The following is a 27,039-nucleotide window of genomic DNA, read 5'->3' on the forward strand; positions in this document are numbered from 1 at the left end:
GCCATTTCTAATTATTTTTTGGGTAACTCCAAAGCTGTTCCTGTTTCTAGAGGAACAGTGGTGCAAAAAGGCTTTTGCAGCTTGTCCAGCCCCTTTCTGGGGTATTCCCATTGTTCACTTGGAAATAACCCTGCTTGCTGCCCTGCCCCGTTCCAGCTCAGTCAATGGCAACTTCTTGGTATGTGCCACGCTGAGGCACTTTAAAAAGTTTTCATATATTAAAAAAGCAGTGAAACTGAGTTAGCAAAATGCGCTATCAATTAAAGAAAGCGATCAATAGTGGGGGAAAAAAATACACGGAAATGCTTTAATTTACTTGTTCTACTTGCTAGTTACATTAGTGCTATGGGCAGTCACACAAGGTACAAAATTAATGTGCAAATGTCACTTTGTCCTGAAAATAATGCCTTGGAAATCAAATGTTTCCTGACAAGGAACATTCAACACACCAGCGTTTAAGTTTTTTAGGGAAGACACACAAGATACTTTACTAATACAAAAAAAATCCCCAACAGATGCAGTACATTATTTTTTTTTAAATCAGACTGAGTTGCTATCTTTGTATCTTAGAATTAAATTAATGCGAATGATTATTTGGCTTTTCTTAATAACTGCAAATAATTCCAATTAATTCAGACTATTATAATTCACCCTGCTTCACGCAGAAGCTTTCTGACGCTGCAGGATGCATTACATGCCAGAGCTTTGAGCCTGGTATTGATTGATTCTTTGCAGTGGACCTTAAAAATCCATTAAGGAAGAAGTTAGAAGATGTGAATTAATTCTAAATTCTTTGTTGGTATGTGCAGCTGAAGAAAGCCTTTTCAAAACCATTAATCATAGCTCAAAATAGACTTCTAACTTTAAAATAAACTTTACAGTAAATTGGAGGACAAGTCCAAGTAAGGTATTTAAATTCACTGTCCCAGTGTGCACTAGGAGTTTTCTCAAGTGTTTTACTGAATGTATTTTCAATATTTTTCAGTCTACATTGTTCTAATAAAAATATGTTGACATGCAGCTGTCTGTGCCAAAAATGAAGGTGATTGCTATTTAATAGATATGTCACCAGTTTGGAGGCATCTAACAAACAACAAGAACAGTAAAGCTTGTCATCTTCTCCCAGGTAACACCATTAATCAGGCAAAACTACATTTAGAATAACAACAAAGAAAACGGGTGAGGATTTCAGAAGGAGGTTATTAATTATTAAAATTAATTTTGTGTCAAATAGTTCATACACCAACTGCTCCCAAGAACATCTCGATCTTAGAAATGAAGTCACAAAAACTGTAAATTTAGACTGAAACACAATGGGAACGATGCCTGAAGAACTGGGTGGTGGTAAATAGAAACAGAGAACCTTGGCTGAAAGAATAGCTGCAGCTTTATTCAAATTGAGCTCTACTTACACACTGCGTATGTACTAACCAGTGTAAAGCAAACTGTTTTCCGCATGTGCAGAAGGAGCCTGCGGCCCGACCTGCCTGTGCTGTGATCCCTGAGGAGTCTGTCCGGAGGCTCGGTGGCTTTGCGTGACAGGACTTGCTGGCTCCGGGTTTTCATGCACAGGGTTGGGTTCCTCCTGACCTGCTGTCGCAGTCCTCTGAAACCTCCTGTCTGCTGTTGATTTGTCCTTAAATCACCTGTGTTATTACAGTCTTGTACAATCGAGGTGTAAGGGGGCTGCACCAAAATGTCATGGTTCCCATGTGGTGGCACTTCATCGTGTTTGAGCTTCATTGCATCCCCATTCTTCATATCTGTGTCCTTTAGTGGCTGATAGCTTGACACTGCTTAAAACAGAGAGCTTTGGTTAAATAAATAAATAAAGTATATACATATATAGGTGTATATATATAAAATTTTGGCAGTTATTCCTTTGTCTCATGATTGTGTATCATGCTTAGGCTGGGATTGGCTTTGTCACTGCTGTTATTATTCAAGGTTTGTGCCAAGGACGTTTGGGTAAAAGGGATATCCAGCACTAGTGGCAGAGTTGCATCATTTCTGATATAGAGTGGATGAACTTGGTTGATTGGTTAAGGTTTTCTTTTCCTCCACTTTGATAGTCCGATCAGAGAATAGGACGGTTGTTGTAATACCCAGGAAGAGCTGTGTATCACCATGTTAAACTGAAATATTCTTCCTAAAATCGTAAATTCTTTCTCAGTGAGGAAAATCTGAGCCACGTTTTCTAAAACTTGAAGGTGAACTTGAAAAAACATCGAAAATATTTTCATCATTCCCCAAAGGTCCCATATACAGTAGAAAATTGCTAAAGTAATTGAAATGAAACTGGTGAGCTGTGTAATAAAGATTAATCCTTCCCCACTCCAAGAACACACAGTACCTGAGACAACTGCTCTCATTTGAGATGTGTAACATTGCAGCACCACAGTTAATTTCCAGGTGGTTACTAAATTCATTAGTGCTTTATGTCAGCTTGAGAATAAATTTGCATGTTGATTATATATATTAAAAATACGTGAAGAAGCATGGAGCGGTTGTACAGCATGGGCTGGGCTGGCTGGGGAGATGCTGGCCTGTTGCTTATTGTGATATGTTCTTATATGCATCTATAGAAACTTTGGCAAGAAATTGTTGTCCTGATCACATGGAACTGTTTTAATGCTTTGGGTCAAGCTTGATTAGGCTATAATATGTGTTGTGGACCTTACCTCCAAGAGCTGCTGTTGATTGCCATAGTTGTTAGATAAGGACATACAGAGAATGCAGATTATCATGACCAACAGAACCCCTAAAATTCTAGGTACTACGATTGATAGGAGCCCACAGTTGTACTTTCCAAACTGAGAATTTCACATTGATCATTGATTAGACTTATAGATCTATATATATAGATCTATATCTATATATAAATATAGATATATAGATATGTAGAAGACTATATATAGTTAGAGGTTAGAGCATATATAGTCTTCTATATAGCATATACAGTCTTTTATATTAAAAATATATATATTTGAAATGTAATTCTGTGCAATGTCTCAAAAGCTAAATTTTCTACTAGTGTTTCTATTTTTTTTTTTTTGTGTTTGGTCGGTTTTGTTTGGTTTTAAAGTTCTTGCTTTGGAAAACATATTCAACGAGCTTTAAAAGACACCATACAACACCAATTATAACATAGCATCTATGCTACCTATATAGTAAAAATGATAGGACTGTTAAGCCAGACTTCATTATTTCTTTAGGGATTTGCTTTCCTTAATTTACATAAAACTGTCTTTGTTTAAATATTGCCAAGTGCCTCAGTGACTTTTTTTTTTCTGTTGTCATTTCTCCTAATGAGAATGTTTTATGCAAAGGCATCTTTCTACTTCTTCTAAGTGTACTCTTTATTTTATTGATTGGGTGTATCATAGTGTATTGAATTAGAAAACTGTGTAACCTGCTTTGCTTTAACTGTTGGTAATTTAGCTCCTGTAGTACATCTCTGTCCATGCAGGTCTGGTTAGGGAATGAAGATGTGCAGATTCCTCTATCCAAAACACTTTTGTGCAGCTGGAGTAAGTTCTGCCCTACAGAAGCTTAAGTTTCAAATCTTAGAGGTCTCGTAATCAAAGGACAGCATTGCTATGCAACGGGCAGAGCTGAGCTTAGAAATTTTTTACAGTGTTCGGGTGTGCTCTAACCTCTTCCTAGCAATTCTTGTCAATAACATTCATTTATAGCAGCAAATAAATGAACAAAAATGAATAAGTGTAAGGGATACTCCACGAGAAGTCAACCAGAACACCTTGAAATTCAGGAGGTATTACTCTGCTTGTTTCACAGACCACCATTCTTCTCTAACTTTTCTAATTCTCTTAGTAAATTGGTATAACTATATTTCTCATCTAAGGTCACCTTTTATTCTCAATTACCTTTTAGACTCCAAATTAACTGCCTGAAGTCAAAAGTCATCTGCGCTGCTTGACTTTGGGTGGGACAATATGCACCTCAAATAGTGAGAAATCACACTGGCTTTTTTTTTAGCTACATAAAAAAAGATATCTTAGGCATTTTCCAGGTGATTGATATTGCATTTTTACTGACATATGCCAAGGTAAAGTCCACATATACTGCTGAGTGACAGGAACAGACCCAGTACAAGGCCCCATCTGTCCTCGCTGTAGCTGTGGGGAGCGCAGTGGAACTTGCAGCTGTGGCTGAGCTGCCGTGAGGTCAGGAGGTGATGGCTGCATCGCCATTGAACTTCTTGAGGGAGGAGAACAAGGAGGTGATTTGTAGAGCATAATTAATTTGACAAATGCCACCTTTCATTCTTTTTTTGCATGTTGTCTTTGAATAAATGGCCATATTCTCCTATAGGACGTTTGCAGCTTCTACTTCCCAGCAGGTGCCGTGGGAGCTGTGGGCACACACACGGTACCAGCTGCAGGGACCAGCCTTGAGCCTGCCCCACTCTTTCGAGCACTTATCTTACTAGTAGTATTAGAGCTTTTTATTAATGTTTGACCGTCCAAAGGTAATCACTGTTTCAGCCTGTGCAGCAAATGCGCAATTCATCAGTTGGATCAGGTCATTGTGTCTTACTGCACAGTGCAGTTTGGCCCTGTTCATCTCAAAGAAGGGTGGAATACCTCCATTTAACAGCATCGCTCTTTTTACCAAGGCAGGGGAGTGTGTGCTGCAGGCATTCCCTTCCCACCCACGGGACCACCTGCCTGTGCGCTGGATTGTGTCCTGCCAGCCGGGAGAGCGGCTGCACAGCTCCAGCGCGAGGGTGGTTACACAAGAGCTGCATTGCAGCACACGCTGCACCAGCCCAGCCGGGAGCATCTGCCAGCAGCGCCGCGTGTGACAGCGCTCCAGCCTCTGCACAGCTCGTGTCCAACACCCAGAACAGGAGCTCTCAGAAAAGGTGTTGCCCAAGATAGACATTTGCAACAGGTTGTTTTTTGTTGTTGTTGTTTTTTGGGTAACGTGGCTATAAATAGTCTGATGAATTTTTAATGAAAATGCAGAATTCTGATTTAAAGCAGCAGCGACTGGATTTGTTCTCAAAGTGTTTTGTGAATTTTCTGATGGGTTTCTTAGCACACCCACCACTAACGATTTTTTAAAATTCTTTTTGCAGTGCATGTGGTCTGTTTTCCTGGTTGGTAATGGGTATTGACTACATCCTTCACTTTGTTGTTTATTAGCTTCCAGTCATAAAATTTGTACAGACAGTTGCTTATGGTGCGACCTTTACAAGTGCATCCCAGTAGTCTGCCCACTGTCCTAGAAGACTGTCTCCTGGGAAGCTCTATAGCTGTTATTTAAACTGAGCTTTTTATAGACTTGCAACATAATCTACATTTCCCTATACTGAATGCATTTAGAAAATGTTCTGTGCTGAGACCCAATTGCCTTTATTTTGAAGCTCAGGGACCTGCTTTCTCAAGCCTTGCAAAGCCCAGCAAGTTGCCGTGGTCCATGTTCTCAGCAGACCAGTCTCTTGCCTGGATTCCTGGTGGGGAGCTGCATGTCACCAGCTGGTGAGACTGCTTACAAGGTTGAAAATATTTTTCCCTGTAAGCTTTAGTGCCTTCTAACTCCAGTCGATCTCCACTAAAGGAACTGGCAAATGGCACAGGGAGCAGATGCCTGGGCGCTGCGGTGCTCCAGCACACAGGTGAACCCAGCGTGCAGCTGGGGGACTTGCAGCTGGCCAGATGTTCACAGACATGCCACCAGCTGGTGTTGAAAACACACACAGGGTGAGCCTCACCAACAAGCTCAGTGCCAGTAACAACCTCTGCAGCAACTGGCTTTTGAGCTTCTCTCCTGACTCATAAAACCAGTCAGCCCAGAGCTCTGGCATTTGATGGTTTTCCTTAAAAGCTTGCATTTTTTATTTTAAAGGCTAAAACTGAGCTTTATGGGGTTATCATGCTTGACGATTTAAAAAAAGACTGTACTTTTTTAGTGTAATTGTCATCACTAACAGCTAAAATTTGTTACTAAAGAGAAAGAAAATGTGGAATTGAGCAAAGCAGCTTGATTATTGGTATTCTGAGACACGTCAGTTTAAAGCCTTTTCATTCTGATTTTTTTTGTAATTATCCAAGTGCAGTCAGTTCCTTAAATGTCCAAAAATACAAAACATGGGCACAAGGTGCAAAATAAACCTATGGCAGGTTTTAATCTCTCAGTTACACGTCTCTTTTGAGAAACATGGGAACAGAAATGAAAATGTTTAGAATGATGTTGGCAAAGTATAAATAATCACAAGATACACAGAAATCCAAAAGAATAATTTGCATGATTTTCTGTCAAGTTTTGAAGGTTATTGTGACAAATTGGAAGTGTTCTTTGGACACTTAAATTGATTGGTAGGAGATTTTGTACTGTGATGCAGATGGCGTTATGAATATACGATGCTATTTCATATTGCTGCTCTGACAGCTGAAATAAAATGGGGAAGTCAGAAAAAATTTGATGAATACTTTCAGGGCCAAATTTCCACTTAGTTGAGTTTGGATCGTTGCTTCAATGGGTTCGTTATCCTGTGCACTGGGTGAGAGGTTTGTCATTTCTCTGCTTTTCCACCAATCATTAAACAATTAAAAGATGAAAATAGCATTTGGTGTTAAATGGTGGCAAAGTGGGGACACCAGTGAAGGAACTTCATTGTTGTTTAGGCATAGCACGGATTGTTGACACTACATTGATTCAGCTGCATTTGTACTGACTTGGATATCTCTCTCCAAGTTAGACACATGAAGCAGAATACACCATATTTGAATATGTGCTTAGTGGCAGATGTGACCCCTGCCTGTACACCTCCCATTTTTAGAATGAGAAACTTGTACAGCTTGGTCTGCTAAGTATTTCTGAACCTAAATTCTAAATTACTTTTTATTTTTTTTTTCCTATGCCCCCCATGGCCCCTGAACAGAAGTACCTTTTTCTTTTCCACAATGTTCTTTCTGTGCCTTACGTGAGAGACGGTAACAGGTTCCTCTGCCCACAGTGAAGATGTTCTGCTGGAGTCACGTTACAGACCTGAGCAGAGCTTTCTTCTCCCGTTACTGCTTCCCCAGTCACACAGCTTTGCTCTGAATTAGTTAAACCTCTGAGTCAGAGGAATAATGAGCAGTTCTCAATAGCATTAAAAGCCGGAGAGTACTCAGGGTGACTCCTGTGAAGCAATGCGCTTTACAGTAAATTGTTGGATTTGTCTTTTCCGAGATGGTCTATCACTTCAGCCTCTGTTTTCAAACTGGAAGGGGTTTCCCTCAGAAGAGCTCACACCTCCTAAGTCTGTAATTACCTCCTGCGTTGAAGCGGCGCTTCAGCAGCCCGACTGTTCGAGCCCAGCCACTTTTCACAAGTGGTTGTCTTAGAAATGCGATGGAGCTTCAGCTGTTTGACTCCATCGGACTTGCCATCCTCATAGTCTAAGAGGACACCAGCTGGGATTATTGTGTTCGCTTTCCCTGGCGAATGCTGGACTTGTTTCAAAATCCCTCTGTGATATTTTATAGCTCATAGGCAAATGCGGTGCTCGCTGGAAGGGTGACATCTTCTCCTTCACTCTTAGAAGGAGGTCAAGTGAGTAATTTGCACAAAATCCCCCAAAAGACAGTGTGGGTGTTTATGCCACTCTTTGTCAACTGGAAACTAAGGACAGCTTAACTTTGATGTTTAATGTATAATGAGGTATTGATCTAGTGGCAAGAGTTGCTCCCTTGGTGCTGTCCCCCAGAGTTATTTCTTTATATACAACAATCCAGGTACAAAATATTTCACGTATGCTAAAAAAGCAAAATTGTCTTCTGGAAGGTAATGGGCCTCTTTCTTCCTTGACTTTAAGAACATAGAGATTCAACAGAAAACACTGCAGGAAAATAGACTTGTGTGTGTGGCTTCTGGAAAAAGTAAGCACAGATTATATTTAAATGATCTTAAAAATATCATTATTTCTATTAAAAAATTTAAAAGCAGAAAAGAATTAGCTGCCTTCCCTCTGAAGGCTCTGTTGGCAGAAGTCCCTAAAGCTGGGCTAGCCAACAATTGCTGAAGGCTTCAACTATTTATGTTTGAGAAATTATAACCAGACCCTTGCTGAATAAACCCTGAACTTTAAGATTGAGATATTTTGTAGGCTGGTAGAAGGTTTTACCTTGGGGTGTGCGTTGTCCACTGCCATGGGCTGTGTCTTAATAATCCTGAAAAATCTGGAAATATGTGAGTTGTTCTTTATTTCTTTGCTTTAAATAAGTCTGCAGTGCTGTTTGGGAAGGTCAAGTCTGTTTGACTCCACTAGGATGCTGGTATTCTTGGAGCAACCATCTGTTCAGAACACAGTGAAAAATTGGTTTGTGACTGCCCAAAGTCACTTCAGCTCATGAATAAAATGGAAAATAAAACAAAACAAAAAAAACACACCAAAAAACCCAAACCAACCAAAAAAACAACAAACCAGAAACAACAACAGGAAAACCAGATGGACCATGGACCACGCTGCCCGGCAGAGCTTGAAATAAGGAAATAGATAACCCATGTACTCCACTCCTATCCGAGGCAGAAACTAGTTTATAGTTTATAGATTATTTTCCCTTTCTCTTTGCTACATTAACACATCATAGGAAATTGTGAAAACTTTGGCAGTTTGAGTTTTTTCCATTTCTTCCTTTCTTTTTTTCTCTCCAGCAACTTTGGTATTTCCTCTTCTCTCTTCTTCTTTTTCTTATTTTTCTTTATGGGTTTTCATGTTCTTGCCAGCTGCTACATTTTTATCTCTCTTTCTCCTCTTTTTCCCTTAAGGCGTGATCCAAAAATATCATCCAGCAACTTCTATGGATTTTATATTTTCATGGTTGGTCCCAAAATGTGCCATATTTTGATCATGAAGTTTTACAAGCCAAATACTTGCATACCATCTTCTCTTCTTTGCTAATTTGAGACTGTATTACTAGTTAAATTAGTGACAGTATGGTGAGTGTTGATTAATGTATGTGTTTTCCAGGTGTCCTGTGGCTTACCTGAGGCTGTGGTGCTTGTTGTTGAGATACTCAGTGCCGCTGTTTAAGAACGTGCTTCATGATACAGTGAGTAGAAAATCCCAGATAAAACATTTGAGCCTTTGTATAAAAGTGGCTCAGAAGGGCTAAATATATATGGAATAGGAGTCCATTGCAAGAACATGAAAATAAGAAGCTTTGGGAAGATATTGTATGTGGCAGGCGGCTGAAAATGATTAAAATTACGAAAAAGCGTTCTGGTGTGGAAAGTTTCATTAAAAGTTACATCTCTGAGTTCAGTCTCAATTTAATAAGAGATAATGTCTCCAGCTTCTTAAAATTTAATTTGATGGTTTATGAAGAAAATAATTAAAACATATTGTGGCATCAGTCACTTTCTATTTCATAGGAAGTCTGTACAAAAAAGTACCACTCATGCCTTGGAGAGAGTTTATATTGGCCTGCAGATTTCATTTGTCCTCATTGACACAACATCCATTAATCCAAAGTAAATGGGAAGGAAATGATTTGGTTTTATTTTTTTTTTTTTTTTTTTGTAATAAAGGGTTATCTTAACCTTGAGGCTACGTAAAGTGGAAGTTGGTGGAAAATTCGTAAAAGTTGCGTTTTTTGGGGAAGCAGGTTGTTTCTGGTACCTGATAGCAAACTGATGCTACATGTTTCTGGGAGATGGAGATAAACCAAGGATTTCTGTGTCCTCATACCAAATAGTGTATTAGTGCACTGACAGTTTTACTGTGTAGTGTGGAGAATAATACCAAACGCCACCACTTTGCCCATGGTTTCCGTGCCATGGTCACTAACATCTTCTCTTGGTCATCACTCGTATGAGGAGAGATGAGCAAAATATAACCTGGTGTCTCCTCTTCGGTGATCTCAGCCCTGAATTCTGGACAAAAAAAGCTTTATGTTGGGGACCTTATCCCCTGTTGGCAGATTCCCATCACCTCTCATCACTGACTTTCTTAACGCAGTTTTGCTTTGGGGATAAGCAGGAGAGGAAACGCATCCTCTCGTCACTTGCTTTCCTGGCAGTCCAAAGCTGGAGCACCTTTTTATTCAACATAAACTTATTATGGTTCTTCCCAGGTTTCTGTCTCCTGTTGTGACCAGAAAATGTTTAAGAGAGCTTCGTCTGCAGGCCACAACAATAGTTTTCAGAAGACGTTCTGAAGATTGGATTTGCCTCTGGAATGGTTTTAATCAAACTATTTTTTCTGTCACTTTTTGGACACTTTACAGTTTTCAGTAACTGCCTTGAATCAAGTCCATAAGCAGGTCTAACATGCCAAAAATAGATTAATCTCAAGCCTCTATTACAATTACCACTTTGGATTTTCTATATCACTTACCACTTAAGTGGTTTACAAGCAATTACAGACTAAGTCTTCCAGAGCCTCTTGGAAGGAGCATTTCCCAGACCTCTTTACAGTGAGAAACAGAGCGTTGGAGAGGGTCAGATCCTGGTTGGCAAATGCTGAGCTCCAGCACCCACCTTCATGAAGAGCAGAATGGAGGTTGTGCCTCTGGTAACATGGCTTTGGCAGCCTTGCCCAAGGTAATGTAGCAATGGAGGCAGAAAAGGAGAATCCAGATTTTCCTGCCTTCAGTCCTGCCCGTGAGTGGGAGTTAGATTTAGTCAGGCTGATGCACTGCTGCTGACAAGCTCGCTGTTCTTGAGTGATGCTGGTGAAGCCATTAAGCCAGGTATATGGAAAGGTGGATAGATGCTGAAGTCATTGCTCATGTAAAAACAGCATCTGATGAGAAAGATTAACTAAGTGTTTGGCAAGCTGCTTGCAGAAGTCAGAGTTAATCCCTTCCCTTTGGCTTAGTACTGAGCAGATTCATTGTGAATAACGGAAGCTGTTGCCATTATACCTGTGGTCTTTCCTTTGTTATTGCCTTGAGGAACTGATAATTCTAACGTGAAATTAAGAATTACCTGAGGATTGTATTCAATAAGGTAGCTGGGACTCTCCCAGCAATCAGAAACAGATACAAGTGTCTTTACGTACATGTTTTCATAACCATTTTCTTGAACTTAAGTAGTTATTTGGTTTAGGTACATGGAAATTAATTTTGTGACTAGTCTTCTGTTGCATTAGGATTCCTTTAGATTATGTGCAGTGGAGGTTTGCTGTGAGTGTCAGGTCTGCTCTGGTTATTTTGGCTGGGTGCGGGGAGGGCAGTGATGTGGCCATACTCCGTGCCATGGCCTGGGGGACTGAGCGGGACAGCCGGAGTCTTGTGTTCCCTGAATCCCGTGACAAACCAAGAGCTGGCTGAGATCTAGTGCAGTAAAACTGTTGAACGACCGCTCACCTGCCCAGCTCAGTGTGGGGAGGGCTGCATCTTGGGCTTTTGCTGGGAAGACCACAAATTAATTCACCATGCCACTTCTGCTGGTCATGTTACTGGTTTAATTAAATAAGAGCTTGGGATGAGTGCTGGCCTCATAGCTAAGTCAGTGAGGTTGGTATAGTTGGAGAAGCAAAAAAAAGCAAATGAGCCCATAGAAGTACGTGGGGTGGAAATGGGAGTGTATGTGATAAAGTGTATATGGCATGTGGTTAATCTCGTTATGGGTGGAAAGCTGGAAACACTCTCTTCAGTGCATACATGTGGCTGTTGAAAAAAATTGGACAGTATTAATTTAAATGCTGCAGAACAACAGTGACTTTTAAAAAGCAGGGTTTTGTTAATCTGTTAATATTAAATTGAAAGATGGCATTACCATCTCTGCTCTCAACCTTCAGTGCCAAAAAGCAGGTAGAATATTGGGGGGACCTGAAAACCTTGATTCCTCCCACAGAAGAGCTGCTGTGATGGAGGAATTTCAGTGGGTGGTTGCTGGGCTGTGCTGGACACACGGGGTTCTGCTGCGAGGATCGAGGACAAGAACTTTACCAATAGTGATGTTCCAAATGTGATGTTTCATAGTCATGCAGAGGTACAGCATTCTGCTTTTTCTGCTTAGGAAATTACAATATGCAGCACTACAAGACTGAATAATCCAAGTACTATTGAAAAGACACCTTATTTTTCCTCCAAGATTGCTTAATTAATTTCCTTCAACTTTTTTATACTGTTTCATGAATGTTATTTCAAACAACTGTCAAGGGGAATGTGAGGAGGGAAAAATGAGCCACCTACATACTGATTGTAATACAATTGTATCTCCCTTGAAAAACACTGAATTAATAAAAACACGTTAGCCCATATACTTGACAGAAAGCATATAGGATAATCAGACATGTTTCTGGTCTAGTTATCCTTAATGGACTATTTTCTAAACCTAAAAATTCTGTAAGTTAAATAAAATTGGAAGACAGGCCAGGATATTTGAAGCTCTGCTTTCAAACCAGCAAACCCATCCTGTTTGTGTTGTTGCCTTCTATCCACACACTTCTTATGCCATATTCCCATGAAAATAAAAATGAGTGCACCTGGTAATATGATGGATTTGTTTGTGTGAAGGTTACATCTATGTGAGGAAATCTAACAAAACTGGAGAACTGTACAATATTTTATATGTAGAAGAAAGCTTCTGTGTGAAATTACAGGGACAGGCTTCCACATCCCTTTATTATCATGATTAAACTGAAAGGCTAAATATTTGTTGCTCCTAATGCTTTAGATACTGTTAGGGTTTGGAGGTGTCTCATCAAAGACATTAGACTGATAAAAAACAATATTGTCTCAATTGATCAGTGCAAGCAGTTAGAAAAGGCAAAGGGAAGATCCTGTCTATTTTAAAGATGAAAAATAGAGCTGCTTTAGTGAAAGGAAGGGGATGGAGTTGGTGGCCGTGGGGTTTAGTGTTCATAAAGCACTGATGTGCTCCTGGGCATCAAGTTGGAAGATGAGGCTGTTAGAAATTACTCTAATTAGGAAGATTCTTGGGCTGGAGGCCCCAGTTTAGAGCTTTCAGGAGGGTCAGTATCCAGGAGTTACTCAGCTGCTGGTTGCGCACAGTTAATGTACATGACTTCGCGCAGCTCCTGCTCCCAGCTTGGCTTGCTGAGGCATTTCCTTCCCTCACAATGCGGAGTGAATAATTTACAGATGAAGTTTGTCTTTTTCTCACATTTATATTTGCCATTTCAAAAATCTTTGCTGAATAATTTATCAAAATAAGCCTTTTTTTTTTTTTTCCTAAGGCAGCTGAAGGAAAAGTTTCTGCTGCCTAGTTGGAGGTTCCCAGAATCAACTTCCTCCTGTGTATAAACACCAATTTAAAGTATCTGTTTTGTGAATATTTGCTGTAACTTGAGTGAGTTACATCTTAAAAACTTTCTGTTCTGATGAATGTTTCTGCCAGGGAAGTTCCCTTTTAAATATTTGTGGAAAACACACAAATGACAAGGATGCAGTCGAAGTCTTTTAATTTGCAAATGCATTTCAATATTCATGATGTCTATTTCAATATTAACCCTTTTTGTACTCATGCGAATGCAGCATGTATGTTTTAAGGTAGAATACATCTGTCGTGTTTTGTTTTGTTATCACAAACATTGATTTTGGGAAAAACTAGTGCATGATTTGGCCAGCAGAAGTCCTGCTGCCTGAGACCTTAGAGAGATTGATAAATCACGGAGATTGTCTTCCTCCCCCAACTGTGTGGCGCAAATAGTGAATATTATGGACAAATATGCACAGTGTGTGTGTGTTGGAAAGGCCACTGTGACCCCGCAACTGCCAGTTGAGCTGGGGCTCTATGGGATGCATCTGGCAATGTCCCTCCTTTTCTGAATCACTTCTCATCACACACGGCATTCAGCAGACTCCAATCCCAAGCTATTTGAAGGAAGATGAGGGTGAAAAGCACTTTGGACCCAGTCAGAAAGAAAATTCATTTTCCATTTGAAATCAGTGCTGCTGAAAACTATTCATCCTCTTTGCTGCTCGACACGTGGCATCCAGCACTTCTCTCCATTCATCTGGTACCTGTCGACAACTCTTCAAATTGTCTTATGGGGAAATTTCCTCCTACATGTTATTTGAACATTTTTTTCCATGTCCTGATAAATGATGTTGCCAGCAAAGATTACTTCATTTCAGGGCTGGCAAACTCTGTTTCTGACCTGACAGCTTGTTGGGAATGCAATTGGAAAAAAAACATGATAACGTTTTTTAAAAAAAGCAAGATGGGATAAAGGGAGAAGAGAGATTTTTGTCTCCCACCTAGTAGTTGCAGACAGAGGAATTTCCTGCTTTGATTATCTACGGAGTGTGTAATTTTTCTTAGTGGACCTATGATTAGGTACTTAGTGTATGAGTGTCCCAGGCCACTGGCTTCCCCAGGATGCTGTGCTGGCACATGGAGGAAGGTGCCCAGTGTCACCCTGTGAGGAGTGCGGCTGTCCCCTCCGTGGAGCAGTGGAGGAGGTGGTGGGGCGGGAGCCAGGCTCCTCAGGCTTGCATGCCATGTGTTTGGTTCCTCTAAAAGGAAAGTCTTTCCCTTTGTTTTCTCTTTGAAGGCACAGACGTTCTTATCTCCAAAATGTCCTTGTTGTGCTTTCAGGTTGTGTGAACCACCATGGTGCTAAAAAACATCCTGCTGCCTCTGCTGATTGTTTTGCTGCAGTAGCTGTAGGAGCTGCTAAATAAGAGCTACTTTGGGTACAGGAGTGGCATTTTGCATAACTGAGATCCTTTGAGATCCTCTCTAGATCTAAGCTTACTTTTAGTTTAGTTTGTTTGGAAATAATGAGAATTGCATTGGTCAAACAGTCCATATTTTTGTAATCTCTATTTAGTAGCTACTTTCTTCCAGGTGGTGTCTGTCTTCAGGATGCTGAGCAGAGTCAGTGGCAGTAAGGAACCCTATTGCACAGAAGTTCAAACCCAAGTGGGAATAAACATTAAAGTGACTTTGTTCAAACCAATATAAATTTTTAAATTAGCTCAGTTTATTCCAGTTCTTCTGTGTGGGGTGGTGGCGATGGTATGATACAGTGCACTTGTTTTAACTGGTGCAAAATCGATAGTATTGAAAATAAAGTAGTTTTTCTATGTGCTTTGTCTTCTAAGCAGAATCTCTCGATTAATTATATAGCCCTGATTTGCTATCAACGGAGGAAGTATTCAGAGATACCTACTATGATCTTTTTCTGGAGATGTCATATACACCCTCCAAAAATAACCTATTTTTAGCAGCAGAAAATTCATCCACTATTTCAAAGTGTAATCTCAAAACCTTGTTTTATTCCTTACTCAATTATGGTCAATAATCTACTGCTATACTTGCTTATCCATGTATTCGTTCAGCTGTACTGGGAGATATCTTGTTGAAGAAATTATTTGATTACTCAGTATAATTGCAAGATAGTACCTACGCTTTGGGGGAGGGAGGAGGAAAAGTTACTTGTCAAGTTTATTGAAACTCATCAGGAAGTCAGCATAAAACACCCTAAAAGATCTGATTTCCAAAACCAACTGAGTGCTTCTGTCCCGGAGTCTGCCCAGTTGGAGAAGTAACCAAGGGCTGACGGTCTTGGCCAGAGGATCCCTGCGAGGTGACAGGATGTTCTGGCTGCAAACACGGGCTAGAGAATATACCTCTTACCGTGTCAGACAGTGCAGGAGACTGTAGCTCTTAGCTCAGGCCTGTGCAATAGAAATATATGTAAAAGTTTTCTGGTTTTCCTGTTGGATGCTGCGCGGGGGAGCTGGGAGGAGGAGAACAGCTGCACCTCCTCAGGCTGAGCTGACTGCTGAAGAATCAGCACATTTACCTTGGACTTCATCCTGACCTTGGAAATTCCAGGGGAGAGCAGTCAGATCTGACAAGAAATCTCTTCAGGACTTTTATATTGTGTTTATTCTCTCTTTATTTCAATTACCTAAATGTTTATGTAATTCAAAAATTGATTTCAGGGTAGTGAAGAAAGCTATAGACCAGATACTATGTTTTCTTTGCTGCGTCGCCTGTAACTAACAAAGCAACAATTTATTATAGGATGAAAGCGTAACTAAGAAATATGCTGTCAGTGGTGTCAAGAGGAATGTGGCATGCTGCACCATTTCTGAACATTAATGCTTTCATTTATTTTCAAATAGTTTGCAGAGCAGCCAACACCTGACATATAGACTGTGCGCCATTAAATCAAATTGAATAAAATGTCTGAAAGAGTTTTTGGAATTACTGTACCATTGAAAGCCTGGACTGTCACTGTAAGGCAAAAGAAGAAACATATATTCTTCAAATTTTTCTTATAAGAGGCAGTGCACTTGCCCATGCACTGTTTGCATGGAACTTACTCTGGCAAATTTAAGGTACATGCTATTCTACATAGCAGTGAAGCATATCCTTAAGTCTCACTGAAATATAGAATAAGACAAGGATTACAAGTCCTTCCTGAGGAGCCATAACAGAACTCATTAAGGTATTGCAAGTCATGCAATTCAGTGGCCCCAAAAGTATAATTTGATTGTAATTCAGGAGGTTACTAAAAGGAAATCCATACTAGGCTGTAAGATAAGCAAAAGCAAGAAGGGTATTTACTATGAGTGGTTAAATGTGAGGTGTGTGAGTCCTGTATCTCTTTTGTCTGCAGTTTATCACCACTGAAGGCAAGTAGAAGGAGAATAATATCTAGTTCACAAGAGAAGATTGGATTAAGCTTTCCCAAAGGTCTTACGGCAGTTATTTCGATTTCACTCATCTGGATTAACCTCACTCCTTCAAGCTATTGCCAAATCTGTAAAGGCAACGCTCCCGGTGCATGGGAAGGAGGGGAGGATGGCCAGCATGTTGGTTCTTTGTGGAAGAATTTGCCTTTGACTTCTGTAAAAGAATTAGGAGACCTAGAAAGTCCTACCTGAGTGCAGCACTGCTTTTATTGCAGAGCTTTATTTTTCAGATTCCTTTTTGCTGTGCAAATTATTGCTTTGTAATGGATGTCTCTTATAGGTGTTTATTAGAATCATTATTTATTAGAAGAAATCTGGGTGCTCTCATATCTTGCTGTGGTTATACTCACTGCCCTTGCCTTCAGCTCTGGTTACTTCAGTTTATGTGCATGAAATAGCTAATGAAATATTGCTGTGAACTTGAGGTGGCTGAGTTTATGTTCTATGATACTGATTTTTTTTTTATGTTATCTCTTGGTTACTGTGTACAACCTTGGAATAAGCCCTTTCTAAAGTACACCTGAATGAAAGGCAGATGCAAGAAGTGTAATGAAGAGCAATGTTTCCTTGGCTGCAGACAAGCGTGTGGGGATGCCTGATGTGCTGAACGTGCAGCCTGTCCAAGGTCACAGACAGGCAGCAACATCGACAAAGACAACGCAGACACCTGCCATGTACATGCGAGAGACTGACACTGCTAAAAAAATTCAGAGAGATAATATAGAGCACCAAGTACTGGTGTTTCCAATTCACTTTCATTGTATGAAACCCTAAATTTAACTTTCATTGTAGGAATCAAGAGGAAAAAGGCAGAATCCTACCTGGGCACTGTGCAACTTGGAAGTAGCCCCAGGGTTTCTGTATTTTATTTCTGTGTGAGAAGGACTTCTGTAGCAGCAGAGCACAGGGTGCACTTGATCCTGCTCTGGCACGGGGCAAGGATGCTTCTGCTGCTGATACGGTGAAATCCAGTCTCTGTCAGTGCCTCTGTTCCATCTGTGTTCTATTAATTTTAGTAGAAATGATGCAGTCTGGTTGCAAGGTGGTTCTCAATCGTAAGTATTACATTATGCAGAATGGGTTATCCAAGCAAAGGCTGATTATGCAGAGGAGATGATTTTGTGGTTCATAAGTATTTACTATCCAAATATTTGAATTTTTTCTTAGCCTTTTTCAAATATATCATCATTTGCTTTACACCCATGTGTGTAAAAAAGAGAATGCACTTACAGAATACTATGTTTTACTATTCCAGTGATAGCTTAACTTAGAAGAAGTGATAGCAAATAGATACTTATCACTTTCCAGAAAATACCACACTGTTTGCAAATGGAACAGGAGAAAACCTCTGCATCTTGGAGGCTTTGACAGGTAACTGCAAGTAAGGTTATACCAGCCCTTGGAGCTGAAATGAGGGGCAGCTTTCCCTGCTTTTTCATTTTGAGGAGACAGGCAGTGACTCTTTCTTGACCACTAACACACAGTACTGATCAGCACAGCATCTTCCCATTTCTGTCAGCCCTTTGATTTTCAAGGACCACGCAGTTCTTTTTCTAACACTTATTTTCTCTCTGGTTACTGTTGGAACTGCTGCATCTTCTTTGACCTCCTGGGCACTATGAGACATCTCCTAGATGTTGAATCTTGTCATTTTTGATAAATCTCTGTGAATCACAGAGCTCAGCTGAAACTGCAGCTCAGTATCCTAAAGTACCAGTTTAATCTATTTCTAGCATTGGAAAAAAAGTGGGGGAAAGTGAGAAAACTCACAGCTTTATGCCAGTAATAATGATGGGAATGAACTGGGTTTCAGAAAATAATTTAATCCCTGGCATATTGGAGATGGCTTTTGAGTGTCATGTTCAACAGAGCCTGAGACGCAGGAAGAGTCCTGTTTCCATGGCTTGTATTGAAAAAAACGAGACTTTTTTTCCTCTAAAAGTTCATTAGAGGGCAGTTTTATTTTACGTTTTTCCAGACTGAAACTGCAGGTTGGACAACCTTCTCTTGGAAATCCTGGGGATTTCATCAAATGACTTCTCATGTATGTGCCCTTTGTCTTGTTTTATCTGAGCTTGTGTTCTGGAGGGGTTTGAGTATTAATCATGATGGTGGAGAGACCGATGGCCATTCTTTTTAAGAAATGATTCATTGCTCACCAGGAGAGCTGGAGGAAGCTTTTAAAGACAAAAATGGGTGCTGGCTACCTATTTGCTGTTGGAAAGCCAGCAAAATTAGATGTCTGTGTCTTAGTCTTTGAAATGTCCCTCTGGGTTTGCCAGGGTAAGAGGACAAATTTCACTACTCTTCTCATAATTCTGTTGGGGTTACGACAGCCCTTAACGCAGCAATTGCCATCAAATGTCAGACAAATGGCAGAATAGAGGAGAATTAGAATTTGGATGCCGTATCTGCCTGGTTCTCTGGTTCAGACAGAGTTTATTTCCTTGCAGGTGCTGATCAGCAGCTTTGCTGGCTCTGAATGGGCTCCAGCTCTCCAGGTTTCTGGATGTTGCCACAGGTCAGTGGTGGGCAGGTCTGTGGTGTGTGCCTGCGGTCAAATGGTAAAACCATCCTTCTTTTTCAGCCTGTGCTCTTTCTTAGGTCAGCGAATTTCATACTTATTATAGGCTGCTTAAGGTGTTCTAGGACGAACCCCTTCTTTTCACATATTTTCACTTGTTGATTACCTTTTGTGCCTGGACGTAGCTTTTTGCGTGTATGTGTTTGGGAATCGCTGGTTCAAATTAGCATGATGTTAGTCAAGATTCATGGCCTTCAAAACAGCAGCCCTGTTTTAATGTCTGGGTTGTTTTAGGTTTCTGTCCAAATACCAGTAATTATCTAGAAAATCTGTCAACATATCTATAATTATATAGAGTGTGCAGAGGTACATGTAAATGTATCTTATGAATGCATTTAGGCCAGGTATTAAGAATAAACAGGATGACCACCTGTTTAGCATTCAAGTTCATCTACCTAAACTACCATTTTCATTTGTACTGTGGTTGTGACATATAAATCAATGCCCACAAAATAAAATTGCTTTGTCTAATAATTCTTTGTGCCAGGGTTATCAATAGTTCATTAGTCTTGCTTTGCATCTGTCAATAAAAGGTGCAATTGAGAAAAAGAGAGCTCAAGGGAAGAAGAGGTTATATGCTGTATGGGGAAAATGTCTTCCACTTTGGCCACCCTTTCTCTATCTACAATGCAGATTGTAGGCTGCATGGTGTGGTTGCAATGGACATGCTGCTTAATCTTCAAACATCTTAGAAGCTGGTATAAGGTTTCGTTTATTCCTGAAGAGCCCAAAAGGGCTCTGAAGTCTCTGAGCTGTGTTCACACCAGGAAAATGTATATGGGAGAAACTCGCACAACAGGATCAGTAGTTATTTTTGCTGTCCTTTGGGTTTTGCCACTCATCCAAAGGCACTCGTGCAAAGGCAACTTGTCCTGTCCTGGCTGTAGGAATCAGTGTGCTTCTGACTGAGGTGACAGCGCGCTACATGCTGACTAATGAGTGCCCCTTCCCGGGCCGTCTAGGTGCTCCTCACTCATTACCCTGGTTTATGTAGCTTGACATGAGAGATTAGATGTTATCCCAGCAAGGTGGCATGGCTTCAGGTGATGATATTTTACTCACATAATCTTGCCAAGTTCATCTTCGCAGCCTTTTGTGTTCTGGTTGCTCTTGATCTGTCTCACTAAACTGTACACAACATGCCAGAGACAATGTGTGTAGCACTTCTGTGTCAAAGTTGACCAACCAAAACTACAGCATGCCTTTGGTAGTTCCAGCATTTTATCAACTAATTAGAACTCCACAAAATTTGACAAGGAGGTCAACAAATAAATTGTGTAATTAATTAGATGCCAAAGAATTAGTTGAGGGCTTCTGGGATGCTACTTTATATCTTTCACCATGGTCATTAGATAGTTACAGCAAATTTTACCAATTATCAGCATGCAGTAGTTCCAAAATGCATCAAACCAGCAGATATTGAGTGATGGCACAAAACATTTGCTTCACTGAGGTGTTTGGAAGTCCCAGTCTCTGCGGTGGTAGTGTACAGGACAGGAGCCTTGGTTGGGTGTACTTGGTTGGGTTCAAATGAGATTTCTCGTCATGGAAAGACTTCTTGTGGTTACCTGGAGGTTGTACTAGGAGGTGCAGTAGCATCTAGGAGTTGTACCATCATCCTGCAGCCAAAAAGCTTCTAAAAGCCCGAGACTGGGTAGATACCTGCAGCCTGGAGCTCCACCGTGACCCTGCAGGAAGGGTTAGAGTAATTAATCATGGCTAAGTGAAGCAAAGAGTATGTGGCCCCATAAAGCGATTGCAAGGACCTCAAGGGAAATGTGGTGTTCATTCTGAAAAAAAGTAGCTGAGACAAAACCCTCCGGCCTTCTGGTATGCTAGAAACAAGACTTGGAACATACATGTAACCATGTTAAGCAGACCCAGTGAAAAGTTTTGACTGAAAACCTCTTGTTAGCACATTGTGTCTATGAATATCTCATGAAAATATTTCTCAGATTTTCCTATAAGAAGAGCGTTGATCATGGTTTTGGGTAATTCTAGTGCAAGAAAATTCTTCTTTCAATTAATGTTATTTCCTTTTCCTTTTTACTACAGGGCAAAGAACAAAATATTGGAAAGTTACAGTGTGTTAAAAATAAATTAAAAAAAAATAAAACCCACAAACAAACCAACCCCACCACATTTTCCTATACCCTTAGTTTCACAATGTGCTGCTGAAAATGACAAATGGGAAAAATGCAAACTGAAAAAAAATAATCTCTTTTGAAATTTTGCACAAGATGTACTTGCTGGTTTTGAAAACTCAGTTTTATTCATATGTAAGTTAGAAAAGCAATCTGGTACCACTAGGCTACAGTTGAACAAAAAAGATTTGTATATAAAGAAGTGACTGATTTTAAACTGTATTTTCTATCAATATTTCATCATAAGAAGTTGGTGCAGAGACTTTGAGTCTCGCTTTGCTGGCGCAGGTAGGCTGTCTCTCTGTTAATGTGTAATTCTTTGATGGTTTTCTCTGCTGGTAGGAGTTAGCAAGGGGAATGAAAAGGGACAAATGCTCATAGCTATCCAGAAAAACAAGGAGAGAATGAAAGAAATTTAGTTCCTTTTGAGTCGACGTCTCTTCCCGCCTGGCTGCTGAGTCCCTGCAAGCCTCAAGCCTGTGTCCCGTGATTCGTGCACCTGCCGACTCCTCGATGCCGAGACGCAGCGCCGTGGGCAAACATTGCCTGTGACCATCTTCTCCTGCGATTGCCTGCTTTGAATGTGGCAGAGGGAGAAGTGGTTTCATTAGCAAGTGATGCTCCGGGCTTGTGAGGAATACTTGGAGACCTGTATTCATGAGAACTAATGATCGGAAATTTCTAATCTTTCCTCTGCTCCAGGTCAAATGCAGATGTTATTCAGAAAGATTATCCAGTAGAGTCGGCTTAAACTGAGCTTTCCTCAACTATCCTAGATTTTTTTGAATAAAAGTGTTCCAGTGCTCTCACTCAGCCAGGATAACACAAGCTGTCTCCAGAGCTGCTGCGTAGTACTGCGGGGTTGGCTGACAGCAACCGCAGCAACAGGCAACACTAAGCAAGGGGATAATGGGACAGTGAGAAGGTGGGAGGATGTTTGGCACATGTATCCACTGTCTGCTCCTTGCAAAGCTCTTCCACAGCCTGACTGCAGCTCCGACGGTCACACTGTGCTTCAAAAACAGATCCAATAAATGACTCAAAGCCCATCTGTGTTGCCAAATAACTTTGCTCGGTTGTTTGCTCTTGGTCTTCACCATCTGACTGTCCATGCTGGATGCTGTGAGCCAGCTGGTTCCCTCCAAGAGGAGACTCTCCAGGGCAGCTGTCACGGATACTATGAGGATTCTCATCGCCATGCTGGCTCACGGCTCTGCTGAGCTGTGAAACATCTCTGGTATCATCTCAGCTCTCCTGGACCGATGTTGCCATTCTGCCATAGGCAAATGAGGCCGTCTCATTCCAGAGGGAACTAGTCCTGAGCAATGCCCCTAAATCCCATAGGGCAAAGAGACAAGAAATTGTTAAAGGTTGGATTGACAGGTGTACAACGGAGGTGGTTTGCTCTGACCATGTGGCATTGCTGTGCTCGTTGTAGGGAGTTGCTTTAGTTGTGAGTAATGTACATTTTCAGCAACAATTTAAAATTTACAGCATGCTGTGAAGATAACTTTGTATGGGAATCTACAGCTATGTTACTTTTTCTAGTTTTATCAACAAATATAGCCTTTCTTAACAGCCTTTCTACTCTTTTGCCTTGCAATTTATTTTTGAATGTGTTATAAATAGCCAGTGCTCTAGATCAGGTCAGTTTCCCAGGGAAATAAGTGTATGCCACTTATGTGTTAGAGGTTAAATTCTTCCCTGCCTTACACTCAGCGAGGATGGCATTAGGGGAGGTGGAAGGCAGGAAAGAACTTTATACTGTATACAGAAAGCAATTTTAAAGAATTACAGTAATTGCATTTTAGAAACTTAATTATAAGGTCAATTTATTTTGTCAAATGATGAGTAATTAATTTTACAGAAGATGTTAAATAGACTAAACTCTAAACTCTCTGCTCTAACTTGGACCTTGACATTAAAAGTACAAGACTCGAGCATACTGGGCTTTCAGAGATGTGCTCAGCATTGGCTGAGTGATGTGTCATGGTGACAGTGACATGTCGTGGTGACAGAGATGGCAGGGCAGGCAGAGAGCGCTGAGCTGCCTTTGCTTCAGCCAGCAGAGGAGCCAGGATCAGTCTGGCCACCTGAGTTCTCTCCTCAAAAGCTGGCCAGAGCGCTTTGCTGCTGTGGGGTCTTTCTTCTTGTGCCTCTTGTCCGCCAAAGATTATGAAGATGGATTCTCTGTGCAAGGCAGAAGACAGAGTGTGAGGGATGCATGTAATTATATGGTAATTATGTGTTGTTTTTTTTTTTTTTTTCCAGAAATGCTGACAGCTGGTCATCCAGCACAAGCCACTGTGTGTTGTTTCTTCTCTGCCATCTGCTGTGGTTGCCTTCTTCCATGCCTACTTGTGACAGACGAGTTGTCTTTTTCTCCACCTTGCTAAGCTTCCTGGACAACTGATCCCCCTTGTGCCACTGCTGGACCAGTGTCACAAGGGTGCTGAGAAGACATGAGCTGGAGGAGATGGGTATAAATGCTGACCTCCCTGCAAGATACACATCACCCACTGATGCTTTGGCCCAGCTCCTCACTCAGAAATCGCTCTTGATTCTAATAAAGAAACCAAACCAAAGTGAGGTTTGAAGAAACTGTGATGTCCTGAGTACTGGTGAGACAAAATCTGTCTACTCACTGGCTGTGAGATTTGTACTCCGAAATTCACAGCAGTAGGCTCTTTCATACTGCTGATGTATGTAGTGTTATTTTTACCCCTTTCCCATAATGAAAAATGTTTAGATGCAGATGAAAAAGCCTTTGACCTATGTTGACTCTATGGAAGGTCGAAAGAAAAGCCTTTTTTGTTGTGTTCTTTTTTTTTTTCTTGGAAGGATGCTATTCATACTTTGGTTTAACAATCCAGCATAGAAGAGAACAGCATGACTCGAGCCGAGTAGAAGAGTACAGAGAGTGAATAACAACATCACAACTCAGCAGTAAAGAAGCAGTCTGCTGCAGCACCTGTACAGAAAGCCCGAGGCCAGGGAGGAACGTGGCAGAAAGATTGCAGTGGGAGATGGCATGGGGAGAACCATATGCACTGAGCACTGAAAGGCTGAGAACAGCATTTTAAGTGACCCTGAAGATGGGGGAAATGTCTCTGTCCTTGAGTAAGGGCAAAGAGAAAGAAGAAATTTTGAAGACAGACAGTTTAAGACCATATGTTTAATGTTAGGCAAGTGCAACTTTACTTTTATTTAGAAAATAGCGTGTCACTGCTGTTGAGGCTCTGTAGATATTAACGGGGATGCAGTGAGCAGATAGCAATCTAACACAGCTGTTGGGTGTTTCTTTAAATGAGAAATAAGTATTGGTATGGTTGCATGAAGTTTACAATAAAAAGCAAAACATTAGTCAACCCAGCAAATCAACTAATTTGCAAATTAGGGAGAGCTTCTGTTTTTCTTTGCTATGTTCTTTAGATAAGGTTTGATGCAGAAACTGTTTAAAGCAGGAATATAGTTGAGTAACATTCTCAAAATAGCCTTTGCTACTACTGTCAGGATGTTTAAAATCTATGTAGTGGTAGATTTTTCTACTAAATATATTTTCTTCCTAATTTTGAATTTTCCTAATCTGTTCCACTTGGGATAAAATAGAAGAAAATGTATTGTATGAAATCAAAACAGGTAGTTCAACAATTTGACTTGATGATCTTAAAGATCTTTTCCAGCCAAAACAATTTCATTATGCTATGCAAGGTTAAGGTGCCTTCACCAAAACAGGCAAATTGTATGTTATTGTCTTTTCTGTCTTTGGCTGGTTGATTTGTTCTGTTGTTTGTTTAGTTGTTTTCTCCCTGCTTTTTGTTTTAAATGAGAATACTATTTGGGCTACTTACACACCTGACTTGGTTTGATATCTAAGTGAGAGAGAGAATTCATGGTGGTCACCTCCTGGTCAGAGATGGCAGCTTCCCAGGATTTTAGTCTGGATGAACTTATTTCCTCCTTCATGTCTCTTCCTTTAATAAGAACATACAATGAGGTTTTTGAAAGTGGCTTCAATTCCATGCATTATATTGTGAGCTTCAGGCTGAAAGGCAGCAGGAGTTTGCAGTTGATGTTGGGGGGCAGCAGCCAGGGACCCTGAGGATCAGCATCCCAGAGCCAGGCGGCACTCGAGTGCTTGGCTGGAAAAGCTCTGCCAGAGCCACACGGCTTTGCGCTTCTTTTACAGGTGACTGCAAGGTGTTTTACATAGATCTCCTTTTCTTACCTAAATGTGAACACATACAGATCAATCAGTGGAGCCTGAAAATCTTCCTGGTTCTTTTATGAACGTTCTGCATTGTTATTCCTTTCATGTGTCTCGCACAGAACAAGCAAACACCGAGAAAGTAACTTATTGTGGATGATCAGAAACACCTTTTTCTTCCTCGTTTTTCAGAAGGCAGTACACATAAATTGAATGTTGTCTGTACACAGAGTCGCTGTTTTGCATATTGTAACCAAGGTGTCATGCAGCTCATTATTTTTTAATGTTCAGGAAAAAAAAATAAACCAGTGTCAACAGCCAAGGCTCGTGACTGTCATTAGTTTTATTACAAGCAAAATGTTTGATCCCCTGAAGAAAGAAATAAAAAACAGCTCCTGTATTTCTTAAAATACTTTGCACTTGGTCTTATCTAGAAGCATCAAAAAGTAAAAAATCAAATGTGACATTATACATTTTAGTGGTCCCTAATAGCCCATCACTCCACCAATTTTTCTAAGTTTGTCTTTAATGTACTACTGCGAAACTAATTAAGGACTGAATGCCTTTGGACTGATTTTCATTTTGTCTTGAGCTATTGTGACATCTTTACTACAAATTCTTTTTCAGTCTAATTAAATTTCTGCAGCATAAATGTCATTATTAATATAATCACCTTTGGTAGACTAACTTTGCTTTGGTCTGATAACTGTGCATTGTAGACTAACTCCCTTTCTTCCTGGTTAATAATGGAAAAGTTTGGCTTGAATTAAGAACATCTCAAGGTTTAGAATAGACACAAAATCCATTAATATAAATACATGAATTCAAATTGATGGGTTTTATTAAAAAACCCAATAGTTATGCTATTGTATTAGTTTTCAGAAGAATATTTCAAAACTCATTTAAAACTTTTCTTTTATCTTCAGAAATTGTTCCTGTGTGCTAAGTATTCTAATAATGTGAGGATTAGAAGTAATTCCCACTTATATGGCAAAAATTTCCAATCAAATTACTGATGCAGGTAGAAGAGAGACTCAGAAAAGACTGCCAAAAAAGAGTATTCAGTTCTTCAGTCCAGGAGAAGCTTTTCTGTGGGCTCTCTGCAGAGGACAGGACAGCATTCCAGGGATGGTGGGAGCTCAGCATAGAGCTAATAGGTGAGTCCTTTTGTTCCTTAGCAGGTAAATATAAGAGCTACTATGAAAAAAAATGATGTGCAAATTTCATAATCTATCCATTACTTTAGCTAACATTACCTTGGTAACTTTTTGTTAATCATGAATTTAATAATGATATTTTTACATCTAAATCCATCAATCAGTAATGCAGAGATTTTCTGGAAGGGCACAGGTAACATTTACCTTTTATGGGAGGTGTGTTAGGAGTAAATCAACAAATTCATTCCTGATCTAAAAAATTCATTAATTTCCTAAGGTGAAGTTCTGATCTTTGATTTCTCAAAGTTTT

General features: G+C 40.3%; 1 protein-coding gene across 3 annotated transcripts in view; it reads left to right on the forward strand.

The window, feature by feature from the left end:
- The window catches only part of LOC110365253 (uncharacterized), a 258,208-nt gene extending 232,314 nt beyond the window's left edge, over positions 1–25,894 (forward strand). The window contains exons 6-8 of one of the 3 annotated variants that reach the window (XM_065074609.1): positions 8,984–9,065; positions 19,091–19,158; positions 23,637–25,894. In XM_065074609.1, coding sequence (XP_064930681.1) covers positions 8,984–9,065; positions 19,091–19,158; positions 23,637–23,778 — 292 coding nt within the window. In that variant the 3' untranslated portion in view covers positions 23,779–25,894. The other 2 variants (XM_065074610.1, XM_065074611.1) reach the window with 2 other exon arrangements.
- The last annotated feature ends 1,145 nt before the right edge of the window (positions 25,895–27,039 follow it).

The sequence above is a fragment of the Columba livia genome, chromosome 10 (genome assembly GCF_036013475.1).
Source record: "Columba livia isolate bColLiv1 breed racing homer chromosome 10, bColLiv1.pat.W.v2, whole genome shotgun sequence".
Lineage (NCBI taxonomy): Eukaryota > Metazoa > Chordata > Aves > Columbiformes > Columbidae > Columba > Columba livia.